The 13274-nt window shown below is 38.8% G+C and overlaps 2 protein-coding genes across 3 annotated transcripts; both read left to right on the top strand.

The window, feature by feature from the left end:
• The first annotated feature begins 166 nt into the window (after positions 1-166).
• On the top strand, positions 167-1758 carry LOC108105051 (antigen 5 like allergen Cul n 1). Its single transcript, XM_017211455.1, has 3 exons — positions 167-734; positions 1016-1395; positions 1487-1758. The coding sequence occupies exons 1-3, from the start codon at positions 600-602 to the stop codon at positions 1737-1739; spliced, it is 768 nt and encodes a 255-aa protein (XP_017066944.1). The 5' UTR covers positions 167-599; the 3' UTR covers positions 1740-1758.
• A 449-nt stretch (positions 1759-2207) lies between these two features.
• On the top strand, positions 2208-12918 carry LOC108105069 (plexin domain-containing protein 2). 2 transcript variants are annotated; one of them, XM_017211489.2, is made up of 8 exons: positions 2208-2356; positions 8984-9865; positions 9944-10153; positions 10222-10373; positions 10431-10503; positions 10562-10977; positions 11047-11064; positions 11260-12918. In XM_017211489.2, exons 1-8 carry the CDS (start codon positions 2275-2277, stop codon positions 11326-11328), a joined length of 1902 nt encoding a protein of 633 aa, XP_017066978.1. In that variant the 5' UTR covers positions 2208-2274; the 3' UTR covers positions 11329-12918. The 2 variants fall into 2 exon arrangements, with proteins under 2 accessions (XP_017066978.1, XP_017066979.1); XM_017211490.2 differs by lacking the exon at positions 11047-11064.
• The last annotated feature ends 356 nt before the right edge of the window (positions 12919-13274 follow it).

Below are 13274 nucleotides of genomic sequence, written 5' to 3' on the forward strand. Positions count from 1 at the left end.
GATTAAGAAGAAGAAAATGTAACCTTGGGGCTATTCAATAATAACAGCCCTGTCTTATAGCTTAACAGCTGTCCGTTATGTGATATTTTCCATGTAAATAACAGAGGTTGAAAACCCGGCAAAATTGAATTTACATTTATGTACATAAACAAAAAGAATATTTTTATTTTGAAATAAATATATATTGTGAAATTAGAGATTTTTAATCAAATCAAAAGCTTTAAGACCTTCAATTACTTAATAAGAAACAGTATTTTTGATCTTTCAGATCTTTAGAATTGAAGTACTATGTTGGATTAAAAGCAGGACTAGGAAACTAATTCAACCTTGAACAAGACCTAGGTCTAGGCATAATTGTAAGTAGTTTCATGATTATGAGCCCCACTGTACTTGAACTTACATTCTTGAAATCAATATACTTTTCCCGGCCGTATTCACTGTGCATGTTTTGAAATAAAATACTTGTTTACTTTGTGAGAAAAATAGCCAGGCTGCGGCCTAGATATACGAGACATTCCATTCACTCACATTTCCTTCAAAGTTATGTCTGTTTGCAATTTTGATAAACAACTCAGTAGTTATGCGTACATGACTCTGATATGACACGTTATCAATCATCTCCGTGGATAATCCATTTAATTTTGATCCTTATTATTTCCATTGCATCTGGTCAGAATTATTGTGATCCGGCGCTCTGTCCAAGTGGTCGTCATGTGGCATGCCAGAGCAGCGGAGTAAGTTCATCTATTCTAGAAAGAAACAATTTGTGATTTGTTTCATTATTATATACTATTAAAAGTTTGCTCAGGGATAAAATACACCTGTAACACGTTATATATATATTCTTAAGCTGGATATTCATATTATAAGATTGAGCCTTCATGTTTTTCTTGGTTATAAATGATAGATAGGAATTCCTAGAATTATAATAAACTATTATCATTAATTCTGCCCTATCCCTTAGTCTTCGTTAGTACATGTCTGATTATGTTTTCTTTCCCACCCACTGAACTAGCGCTTTGTCAGCGGCTGCAGAGGTGAATTTGTGCAAATAGATCCACACATCCCGCTGATTCTTCAGCTGCACAATGAGCGAAGAAATTTGATTGCCGGCGGCGGAGTGAGCGGCTTTCCCAGTGCCGTTCAAATGGGCACGATGAGCTGGGATTCTACGCTGGCCCAACTGGCTGCCTATAATGCGTTGCAGTGCCGGATGGCACACGACGAGTGCCGCAACACCAATACGTACCGCTATGCGGGACAAAACCTGAGCATACTTTTCACCCGGAGTGTGGATGTGGCGGACTTCCTGCGCCAGCGAATTGCAGCTTGGTACGATGAGAATCGAGATGCCACTAGCGCCGATATGGAGAATTACCAGATGCGTGGCGGACCGTAAGTAACTTGAAAATTCTAAGCGTGTTGTAAACGATCCAGCGGATTATCGTATACAATCGATATTAGTTTAATTTTTTATATATTGCAGGGCTATTGGACACTTTACGACCATGGTGAACGAGCGTAACAACCGAATTGGCTGTGCAATCGCAAGATTTACGGATGCTAATAACGTGCAGGCCACTCTGCTGGTCTGCAATTACGCGGTCACCAATGTTGTGAATAACCCCATCTATAGAGCGGGATCTGCGGCTTCAGAGTGTACCACAGGCCGGAATTCTAACTATCCTAACCTCTGCTCCTCGAACGAAGTCTACAACTACAACCAGTGGTCTGGATAAGAGAATTAATGTTATTTAACTCTAAATAATGCATTTACTGACCTTAAATCGTTAGTAACTGTTTACTATTTTAATTACTGAATTATTTATATTTGTACTTAATATGATAATAAAAATACTTACTCTAATTAAAGTGTTGAGCAGCTGTGGTTTTATTTTTGAACAGACAAAGTAACAGTTATGTTTATTAAAAATAATCGCTTATCGAAAGGATAAATAATTCTTTGTGATTTTTACTTAAGATGTAAAAAAAACCTTTGTTGTAATATTAACTATTGCATAATTTACGGATTATTTATTGCGTAGTCTCATTCTAGTTAAAGTTTTGCCATTATACACTATCGATAATATTCGATAGCTCATAAAATATATGTTTATTTGAATTATGAATGATCAGATGGCAACGCCATTAAATACTGTCCAGCAACATCGTTGGTATCGATTAAATATCTACTTGAGTGCCACCTCTAACAACATTGCATTCGTATTTTAATTTTCACTCGCAGCGAACGGTGGATGAAATAACGGTTGAACAATGGCAAAGAATGTCGGTAGTGCGTGCGCGCAAATTGTGGTCCTTGTGATTTTGGCGATATTTTGCAGTGCATCAGCCGAGTGTAAGTGTAACCAATTAGTGTATCTCAGTTAGACAATACTTTTTCAACTATCTCTTTTGTTTTACCTATCTCATTGTCTTCATCCAACTCGTTGGTGTGCTTTGTGTGCGTATGTGTGAGTGAGTGTGAGTGTTGGCTGTAAATCTGGTTGTTATTTTCTTGTACGCTACGCAGTTCGAATAAGACGAAAATGTCGAATAAGACTACGAAGAAACATAGGAACACCTGAAAAAAAAGAAGAGACCGCCTATTTGCTATTGACGGTTATGCACATATGGCCAGTTTTTCGGAAGGTGTATTTATGTATTTATGGCCTGTTGTTTGTACACAAAGTCCACGAAAAAAATAAAAGACAAATCATCATTGTGCCGTGTGGTGAGGGGGACGGTGACCAGTTGGTACTTTTTATTGTATGGTGAAATTTCCCGCTGCCATGTTGTATTTTTTTCTTTTTTTTTTCGTGTGCTGGCACATCAAATGCGTTAATTGACAACATCGAAAAGCCAAATGTTCGAGTGTGTGCGAGAGCAGTTGAGTGTGAAATAGGCAACGTCCTGTGGCCAAACAACCCCTCAAAAATTGAAAAAAAAAAAACGCATAAAAATAACTAACTCCCACCGCCTCTGCCCATTATTATTTTTGAGTTTTGTTTTGTGCGACGCGCTCATTTGCGCCATGCTCCACTTAACGTGCAACAATTTTCCATCTGCGACGTCGCCACCAGGCGAACAACCTGCATATATCAATTGAAATCGCTGATTAAGGCGCAAAAGCTCATTGTTTTTGTCGCAATTTGCAATTGAAACGAAATGCTGGAGCTGAATAATAATAATAAAAAACAAAACCACAAAGCTGGCAACTCTTTTGCCACCGTTCTTTTTCATTCGCGCGTTTCTGCGACAGGTGGCAACATTGCGCACCGGCTAACGGCAGTTTTCAGTTTTCCGTTTTCCTTTCCCTATTTTCTCAATAAAAAATCGTTACACAAAGTCAGGGAAAATGTGCTTACGTAACGGATAATGTCACCCATCTAAACCGCCCACTTTCCACCACCTAGCACCCACTGGATGTGCCTAGTTTGCACAGTTCCATTTATTTCCGTCTTGTTGATTCAGTTTGTACGACGTTTTGCTTTCTTTGTCTTTTTATCGGTTAATTTACTCATTTATTTTCAGCCAACCAGTTGCTTGGCATCAGTTAAACTGCATTCGGTTATCTGCGTGGCCAACTTAAGTGCCGTGCACACACTCCTTATCAGTATCCAAAAAAAAAGAAAGCTAGATACCCCTTTATCACTGCCACAAAGCCACATCTTTGCTTCTTACGGGGTGTGAGAACAGGTGTATTGGCATTAGATAAAGTAAACAAAAGTAACTTGATTTTTCCACCTATATACGAAATTAAGTTATTTACAATAAAACATGCTAATTGTGTGTGTTAAACTACTTTGATCTGAGCCACATATTGATATTGGCAATATCTTTTGATGATCATGTCTGAAAGGACTTCATTGAAAGTTTCTCTGAATAGCTAATATGTTCATTCCTTGTAAAAATAGGGCTCAAAACTTAAGCTAAAAGATTGTTAAGAAAAAGAATGTTGTAAAACCCACTCCCAAGTTCATATAAGGGGAAATAACACATTTAGTCCAAATGCCAAAGAGTTATCTGCTAATTCCCATTCCAATTCCCAGAACTCAGCCAGTGGACTTGCATCTGGCGTCAGTCCGCTACTGGCACCAGCGCTTATCAAGGATGTACGTTCAGTGCTGCAATCTTTGGACGCTGACTTCTGTTTTCTGACACTATCACTTCCCTTCCACTGTTGCAATTGTCTTTATCCCTTAGCAATAACCGAATACAAATACATTTTCATAATAATTTTAAGAATAAATATCTATTAAAGAAGTGCCTGATTATCACAAACCTAAATTATCATTTATAGCTTATAAAGAATTGCAATAAACAAATATATTTATTGTAAAAATAGCTCTAAAATCTGACATTTATGTGATTTATAGGCTGATAGAGGTACAATTCTTGGAAGATCTAGGGTTTCCAATGAAAATATTTTCAATAGAACATTTGTGGAATGAGTGTAATAAGACGATTGACACCTAACTCAAGCAAAAAAGTCTTATCAAACTTCCATCACAAAAAAAAAAAAAAATGAAACAAAATTCAAAGAATTTTCCCATTGAAAAGTGTGTGTGTCAGCGAAAATGTGAGACTTGTTTTTAAAGTGCATTTCCCACCACGTCTTGGTTTCCCATTACGGGCGTGTTTTCCCAACTTGGTTATCTACCAATTTCCGTTGTTAAATCAAAGTCAAGGTGTCAAAAACGTCAGGTCAGCAACTCTGATGACTGCTCAGCTCAGACTCAGCAGTTCAGTTCCCTCCGAAACTAAAGAAAACTACAAAGTCTTCTCGGATGACTAAATGTACAATAGGTTATCTTTTTCGGTGCTGTTGCTGATGTGGTCTGCTCTGGTCTACGGCCAGATGACAACTCAGCTTGGCAAAAACAGGTTCCAATGGTAAATGCTCGGATGACCCCTCCACATGTGTTACCCAATTTGTAGAATTTCTATTTAGCATAAGCAACAGGCAAATGGGTTATTAAAAAATAGATTTTTTTTGTTTTTAAATCATTTTTCTTTTAAGAAATAGATTCGTAATCATTATGAATCATTGAAATATCAAATTTTTAATAAAAGCACTTAGCACGCGGAAGTTGAAGTTTTAGTTCTTATTCATGGTAGTTCATGGTAGAGGATCCCTTAGTGGAGCCAAACAACTGTGATCCATTGTGGATGCCCAAGATCTCTGCGCATTATGACAAATGCATCGTTTGTCAGTATTTCTCTTGGCCATGGGAAGAACATTAGCACCAGATGATCATCTGCTCGGCTGCCCTGCTGTCGTTCGTTTCTGGGAATAAAAAGCTATGGCCCCCCCGCCCCATCTTTCCCCTTCCCCAGCTGATAAGCTTTTCCGCCTAACGGCGACCAAAGAACTGTTAGTGTCTTGACACTCCGGCCACGTCTGTCTGTCCAGGGGAAACAACAAATACAAAAGTACGGCATCGAGTGCACTGAGAGAAAAGTTATACTAACTAATCGAACTATTATTCATCAATAAAACCTTAGAAGGCAAACAGTAGGATTTTAGTGCGGGCTACAAGTTTCTATACAAAGACTTTGAGCTGAACTAGTTTTTACGATTAAATATACTTAAAGATTAAGTATACTACGTGCTTCTTATACCTCGCTGTGTATTTGTTTTTCTTACTCTGACTAAATTATTGACTATAGAAATCAATATAAACTGTAATGATCACTTAGTTGGATTTTATAGTCCTTCTAATCAATATATTTCATAATAAACATTTGGATTAAATAATATACAATATAAATCAGGGCAATAGAGATAGCAAAATAAAAATATTGAACTCGAAAATGGTTAAATATTAGATTCTCTTATACAACTTTCCATCTTGGTATCCCCCCATAAGATGTCCGATTGATATCATTCACTTATGTAAACAATGTCAAGATATTAGGAGAGTAAATATTAATTAGTTATTGGCTTGTTTTTGTTTCCTGTGCAGTCCATGTTCGTGTACGTGTACGTGTTCCAACGGCCCGTGCGACGCAAATTGCTCCTCAAAGAGTCAGGTTTTTTTGTTTTCTTTTTTTAGGGAAACACTGATAAACTCAACACGTCCCTGACGGAATGTTAATCAGTGGGAGGCAGGTGGAAATGATTGAGCGCAAATAAATTAGCCACGAAAAACTAAAACAAATCAGCAATGCAAAGTACTAAATAATGATCTAGCTGTAGTTCTAAGTCTTGAGGGCATTCTACTGCTTAGGAGTCATCAATTTGTATATAAATTCTTTATAACTTCTCTCTATATACTCCATTTATGGTGTCGAATCGAGAAAGTTTGAGCTACATACATTTTTAAATGGCTTTTAAAAAAGTTTATAAAAAAAAATTTGGATTGCTGATAACAACAAAACCCCTATAAATCATAAGAATCATAGAGTTTATTACTCATTTTGGATATTTAGTTGAACGAAATATATATGCAGTGAATAAACAAAGAACGCTGTTTATTATTGCTGGCTCAATGTCAAGTGTTTCCAAAATGCATATGTGGCGAAAATAGCCAAGAAATATTTATACATTTCCATGATCAGTATATATATATATAAACTATTTGTTTTTACAATGATTAACCCTCTGAAATCAAGCAATATCCAAATGTTTTGTTGTGGAAATAATGCACCCACATGCATGTTAACTATTTGTTGTTAATAACTAATATCTAAATCAATCTCTTAAGGGAGTTCGCTATACCTATAAAGATTCAAGAATATAAGGGCTAGAATGGCGATAAGTTTTGAATTTTCGTTGTTTTATCAGTGGATAAGGGAATTCCCGCTGAATTTTGCTATTCAACTTCAACTTTTAGTTAAGTTTGATTACTTTAAAACACACATTAAACATTTTGCCTCACCAAGCTAATAGAATAGTTGAAAGCTTTCGCTATGATCAACTTTCATTGATTTATTCGTCCTTCACACCTTGTTTTCCAATCAATTCCCCAAACCGAAAGCGACAATTAAAGATTTTCACCAAACTGGGTCACTGTGCAAATAATGTGACCCACTTTTAGACTTCTTTTGGTTACCCTCTATGGTTATTATTATGGCAACCAAAAACAAAACTACACTCAGAGATAGATTATATTGTAAAGAAAATCTTAAACTTAAAGATTGTTATACGAAAGTAATTATCTTTTATCAATTTAAGATGACAATAAGGAACTTAGATTGTTCTGTTCGCTGTGAGATATTGAAAAACGAATCGGTTTTCAATCAAGTGCCGCATAAATTTACGCCAATTATTTCAACGACCATAACAGAAACCCTGGGGAAAAGACTACAAACCGCCACTTACAGCAATTAACACTGGGTTCAATTGGATCGGCGTCACGCGAATGTTGATCGCTTGAATGGTTAGCTGAAGGAGGGGATGGGGGCTGGGCTGGTAAGCGGGCGTTGTAGGCGCTGTGGGTGGTGGCAGGTGACGCGCGCTCCCTATAGCGCTGTGCATGTCATTTCGCTGAGGTCGTGCCGAGTCATATTGACCGTATTTGCAGCAAATAATTATATTACGAGTAATGGGAAGAAAGGGCGGTTGGCTGATCGTTAATCTAAAAGCAATACTATTTGTAGAAATCAAGTACAGTTTATCATGACTAAGTTAGACAAAGTTCAAGGGTCTTTGCTTTTGTTTATGTTTAATATTATACTGAAGAATAATCCACATGTCAGATCTTTTAAACAGTTTGGACATTTTAGAAGCCACCCACAAAATTGTTATGACTAATAATGAATATAATATATAGTGGCTTTATATTATATATTATGGCCTAATCCCACAGCTGAATGCAATGCACTAATACTCTGTAATTGTGGTTAAGACTGTTTGACATTGTTTCTCACACTGTAAACAAAAAGTGTTCATGTTTTTTTTCTTTTAACATATGTTTCACTTTATGAAGCATGGTAAGTGGCCGGACTAACGAAGCGAGGCGAAAGTCTCACGGGTGAGCGATGTCGAAACGCATCCCCGGCGAAAGCATATTTTCTGGATAGGAAAACAAATGAAAATTTGGTATGTGAAACTGACCGAAAAGAATTCAAGTATTGGGTTGAAATCAGTTAGTTAGTTCAATGGCCTAAATATATGTTTCTACCCTGAGATATATCATTAATAATGATAAGCTTAAGGGGGTATCATATTAGAATGTCCCAAATATGATTGCCTTATCTTGTTTTCTATAACTTTGTTATATATACATCAAGTTGATGGCAACCAATTGTGAATCAATCAATCACGGCTAACACTCGGTCAGTCCAGAAGTTGTAAGCAATTTTGCTCGGCAGCTTGTTATTGTTGCAGCAGTAACTGTAATCGATATCGTTTGTTTATGGGTATATATGTGTACATACGCCCCTCCTAATCGACCCCTGAAACCCCAGAATCCATTTAAAATCACCGCCCGCAAACCACCCATCTACCACCCACCGCTGACCGCATGTTGTAATTGTTGTAATTGCAATGGGGGGGGCTGTCGACAATGGTCTTTGATGTGCCATTGTGGAATTCGTACAAGTACGAGTACATGCATATGTCAGCACATGTGAGAATGGAAATAGAAAATCAATATCGAGAGAGAGCGAGAGAGAGAGAGAGAGAGAGAGAAGAGGGGCTTCGGAATAATAACATCTGGGTTAATTACAGCTCAAGCTAATGGGCACGCAAATGAGCACGAAATCAGGCATTTGTAGGCCCAACGAATGTCCTGGAAAGGGCCCAACACGATATGCCAGGACATCCGAATGACTTGGGCGACAAGCTTAATTATGATTACTAATGCCTAATGCCTTCAAAGTTGCTCTTGTCAAAATGATTTCCTGGCTTTGAGTTTCTTCTATTCCTAATCGTTCTTTGATTGTAAAATCTAATCCTGAGATTAAGGAGTTAACAAAGTCTTACCATAATCTTTGGCTTAAAAGATCTAACTAACACGCCAACTCTTCTTATTTACAGCTAATAGAGATTCTTACGAGATTGTCGGCGCAAAGCTGCCAAGCCTACATACATATGGAGTAGTGCCATTAACGACGGACCAGCTGCATCGCCAAAGACGCGAACTTCGTGCGGAAAGTGTAGACCGTTTGAAGTCCGTACTGAAGTTCCGTGGTGATGATGACCATCCCGGTGCAGATGTTAAAGCCGGAGTAGCAGCTGGAGCCGGAGCTGTAGCTGCAGCTGCGGAGACCAATGTAACAACGCTCACGGTCGACGGCAGTGTGTCCTACAACGTTCACAATGTCGGTGTCAACGGCACCGGACAGCGCAAGGCATACACAACACAGACCAGCGGGAATGTGGCCCCAGCAGCCGATACCAATTCTACCAACCCAGTCAATGTGGCCCCTAAGAAGGCCACCCTTTTGGCCCAGTCGGGTTATCCAAAAAAGACACCATCCACCATAGCCGTCACCAACACGGACCGTTCGCCGGCGGTCATTGATGTCGATGTTTCTAAGGTGGACATTTCCGAGGACGAGATCAACCAGGCGGCTGAGAAAGAACATCTAGTTCGAAGTGTGGAAAATCACGAATACTACAACAGCATGCTGTATGTGAATAAGGAGGAGGTGTCGTCTCTGTGGGAAAAAATAAAGACGATGCCACCAAACAGTCTTCTCTCCTCATCACATCGACGGGCCATGACCGTGGAGCTTAAGTTCGACTTTCCCTTCTACGGCCACTATATACGTAACATCACAGTGGCCACCGGCGGATTCCTTTACACCGGCGAGTATGTACACTCTTGGCTTGCGGCCACTCAGTACATTGCCCCACTGATGGCTAACTTTGACACAAGCATGTCCAACGATTCGTTTGTCCGAGTGCAAGACAACGGTGAGCTGATTAGATATTTCTTAAAATTGAAATCGATTAGAACAAAAATTAATGGAAGAAAAATATTGATTGTTTCAGGAACCGCATTCATCGTCGTGTGGGAGAATGTCACGCTGCAGGACAAACCGGAAATCGGCAATTTCACATTCAGCGTAACGCTGCATCAAAACGGAGACATCGACTTTGCCTATTTAGGAGTACCCATGAACATTAAGTCCATTGATGATAAAACGCATCCAGTCAAGGTTGGCCTTTCCGATGCCTACATTATTGACAAGCAACTAGTCAGTAAGTAACTCGTGGCTTAGCAGTAAGTTTCTTTCTACTGACTTATTGAATTCCTTCTCTTTGGCCAGTTGTCCACCGAAAGACAATCTATGAATACCACCGGGTCACCTTCCAGCACAGCGAGATCTCCAACTTCACCATGATCAAGATGACTGCCCAGCCCACCTGTCTTGGTTTTAATGACTGCAATTCTTGCATCAACCACAATACTACCTTCACGGTCTGTTCTTATATTCCCGGTTCTCTAGTTTATGTGCTAATATTTTTGATTTTACAGTGCCTTTGGTGCTCGGCGCTAAATCGTTGCTCCACGGGTACCGATCGCAAGAAAAATGAGTGGCTCCAAAAGGGTATGCTTTTCGGGAATGTTATCTGCGAAAGGGATCTAAATGTGTTATTTAATTCCAGGATGTGATGCTGCTGCCATCAATACAAGCAGTTTTTGTCCGGCTCTCGGTGAAAAGGGCAATAATGCGGCCGCTCAGGCGAAGAACGGTGCTGCGAACAGTGGTGCCGCCGGCAGTTCAACAAGCCCCACAACGGCGGCCACTGGCTCATCCACGCCGGTGACGGAACCCACCGTAGTCAGCACGCGGACACCGCATGCAACAGCCCAGGCGAAGCCAACGTCGAATGCCAGCAGTGACGTTCATACGGACAGCAAGGTCGGTAACGCCGAGCTTTCGCAGGCGGGAGCGGACAACAAGAACGTGGGCGTGGCATTTGGTTTCATGGTACCCATTTGCCTAGTGTTCGCCGTTACGCTGTGGCTTTTCTACGCGTACCGCAATCCGCACACCAAGAGCGGCCAGCTGCTCATCCAGGTGAGTTTTCTTTAGCTTGACTTTAGTTTTGAGTCGTCCTCTACATTATATTCTTTCAATTTCATGCAGTCCAAGCATTTACATCAGGTTTGTTGCTACACAGTGTAGAATTTATATCAAATCAGATATTATATATCTTCATAAGATATATCCTAATGGCGTTTTTATTCTGTAGATTTTCCCTTAGAGTTTGTTTTTATTTTCCTCCTAAAAGCAAAAGTTTTAGATAATGAAAAATGTGTATGCCTTTAGCGACCCAACTAATCTTTACTTTCTCAACAGTTCCGTCCCAGCCAATGGTCATGGAGGCGTGGAGAGGCCCGCTACACGGCGGCCACGATACACATGTAGGAGGTGATGGCCGCCGACGTAGAGGGAGGGTACCAGAGATCGCGAGACGTGGGAGGGAGCTGCAGCTATTATACCGACGAAGAACCAACCAATCGAGCCCTGATCCTTGATGGAGCAGTAACGTGAACGGGGGAACCTGAGAAGCAATCATCGTCATCATTTTACAACATTGACAAGCTGGAACCAAACCGCACCAATTCTATCATTTAAAACAAAAAAAAAAAAAGAGAGACAAAAAGAAAATAACATTTTAACCAGTTTTTAAATGTGATCTAAGATGTCCAACCACCAATTGAAAAAAAAAGACAGATTTTCGAACTGATTGTTGTTGAGATTTAGCTCAGAAAACTGCCGTAAATGAAACCGAAAATAAAAAGCAATCTAAATGTGTAGATTTAGAAGTCGCAGGAGTCGAGTTCCTCTAAGTACCAGTTAAACCCCCGTAAAACCAAACTGCTCAAAAAAAAGAAAACAAAACATAAAAGAAAAAGAACTAACAAAAGAAAGAAAAAGACGACTGGCAACAGCATGAAGTGATCTGTTAATGTATCTTTTTTTTGCCTTTTTGGCACGTTACACCCCTCCCCGCCAATCCCCATTCCAGTACCCCCGAAGACAAGCTAATATGTATGTGTATATGTAACTCTCAGACCAACGGCTCCCACCAGGCCACGCACACACCTAAAGAACCTTTAACACACACACACACGAAACACACACTCACACAGACAGTTACACACACACAGGGCAAAGTGCTTTCAATTGTTTCATAGTTCAATTTTATTTAGTGGTTTTTTTTTTATACATATTTTACTCTCTATTCTGTATTCTATCCGCAAACTTCGAAGCAGAAGATGAAAAAAGACCAACGACGATGACGAGGAAGGGCTATATAGTTTTGTTTGTGTGCGTGCGCGTTTTGCTGGACTCTTCGCCAAAAAGTTCTTCCTCATTCAGTGTTTAATTTTTGTTCGTTTGTTTTTTATTTTAAGAGTAAGTGTGTGTGTGTAGCTCTTGGCAGCTCTTACGGGATAAATGTGTTACTGCGAACATTCGGCGCAGTTTTTCATCCAGCTGTATTATACGCGATTTGTATGCGAGTTTTATGTGTGTGTATATGTATATGTATATGTATGCGTGCATGGAATTTACATTTGTGTACGAGCACGCATAGGACCCTTATTATTATTATATGATACTATATATCCAAGACAACCTCTACTTTTTTGTTAGTTTTTTTTCTATTAATTAATATTACAAATGAGAATGCGAAAAACAAACAAAAATATTAAAATATATATATATATATAATTATAACTATAAAATGCGGTGTGCAAAGCTAAACTAAATCTATAATTAACTAAGTAAGGGAGATTGGAACATGGAGGGGAGATCTAATTATGTAATATCAATAAAATCAAACCGATTAAACACAACAGAATTAAAAACCCAAGCATGCAAGCGACAACAACTAAGAAATTGTATAACAATGTATTTTGATAAAGAAATTAAACTTGTATTTTAAGCTCTTCTTATGTATACATGATAATTTAAATAAAAAAAGAAAAAAACATACTCGAAAATGAAAAAGAGTTCGATTTTGAATTTAAAACCGGAATTTATATATAAACTTGCCTCAAAAATATATCAACCATAAAGTTAGAGAGTCCACTTTAAAGCCCATAAACTGGGAACACACTTTGGTTGCCATATCACTCATGTTAAAGGATGGGTTTAGGTTTTGTTAATACTACCCATCCATCCACTAAAAATGTTTCAAAAAACAGACCAACTTATTATAGTTTATAAAGCATTTAAGGTTAAAAGATCTTACTAAAGGATTTACTCTTTGGTAAAGTATTTCCCCATAGAATAGGAAAACATCATTTCAGATCCTTGAAAGGTTATATATCTTATTGATTGAAATATTGGAAATCAGATAGCTG

Source organism: Drosophila eugracilis, unplaced genomic scaffold (genome assembly GCF_018153835.1).
Source record: "Drosophila eugracilis isolate 14026-0451.02 unplaced genomic scaffold, ASM1815383v1 contig_2155, whole genome shotgun sequence".
NCBI classification, from domain to species: domain Eukaryota; kingdom Metazoa; phylum Arthropoda; class Insecta; order Diptera; family Drosophilidae; genus Drosophila; species Drosophila eugracilis.

Coding starts and splice junctions, on each gene's coding strand:
- LOC108105051 (XM_017211455.1), top strand. CDS start 600: ATGACACGTTATCAATCATCTCCGTGGATAATCCATTTAATTTTGATC. Junction 735..1,015: donor TGGCATGCCAGAGCAGCGGA/GTAAGTTCATCT, acceptor CCACTGAACTAG/CGCTTTGTCAGCGGCTGCAG. Junction 1,396..1,486: donor TACCAGATGCGTGGCGGACC/GTAAGTAACTTG, acceptor TATATATTGCAG/GGCTATTGGACACTTTACGA.
- LOC108105069 (XM_017211489.2), top strand. CDS start 2,275: ATGGCAAAGAATGTCGGTAGTGCGTGCGCGCAAATTGTGGTCCTTGTG. Junction 9,866..9,943: donor TGTCCGAGTGCAAGACAACG/GTGAGCTGATTA, acceptor TGATTGTTTCAG/GAACCGCATTCATCGTCGTG. Junction 10,504..10,561: donor AAATGAGTGGCTCCAAAAGG/GTATGCTTTTCG, acceptor ATTTAATTCCAG/GATGTGATGCTGCTGCCATC.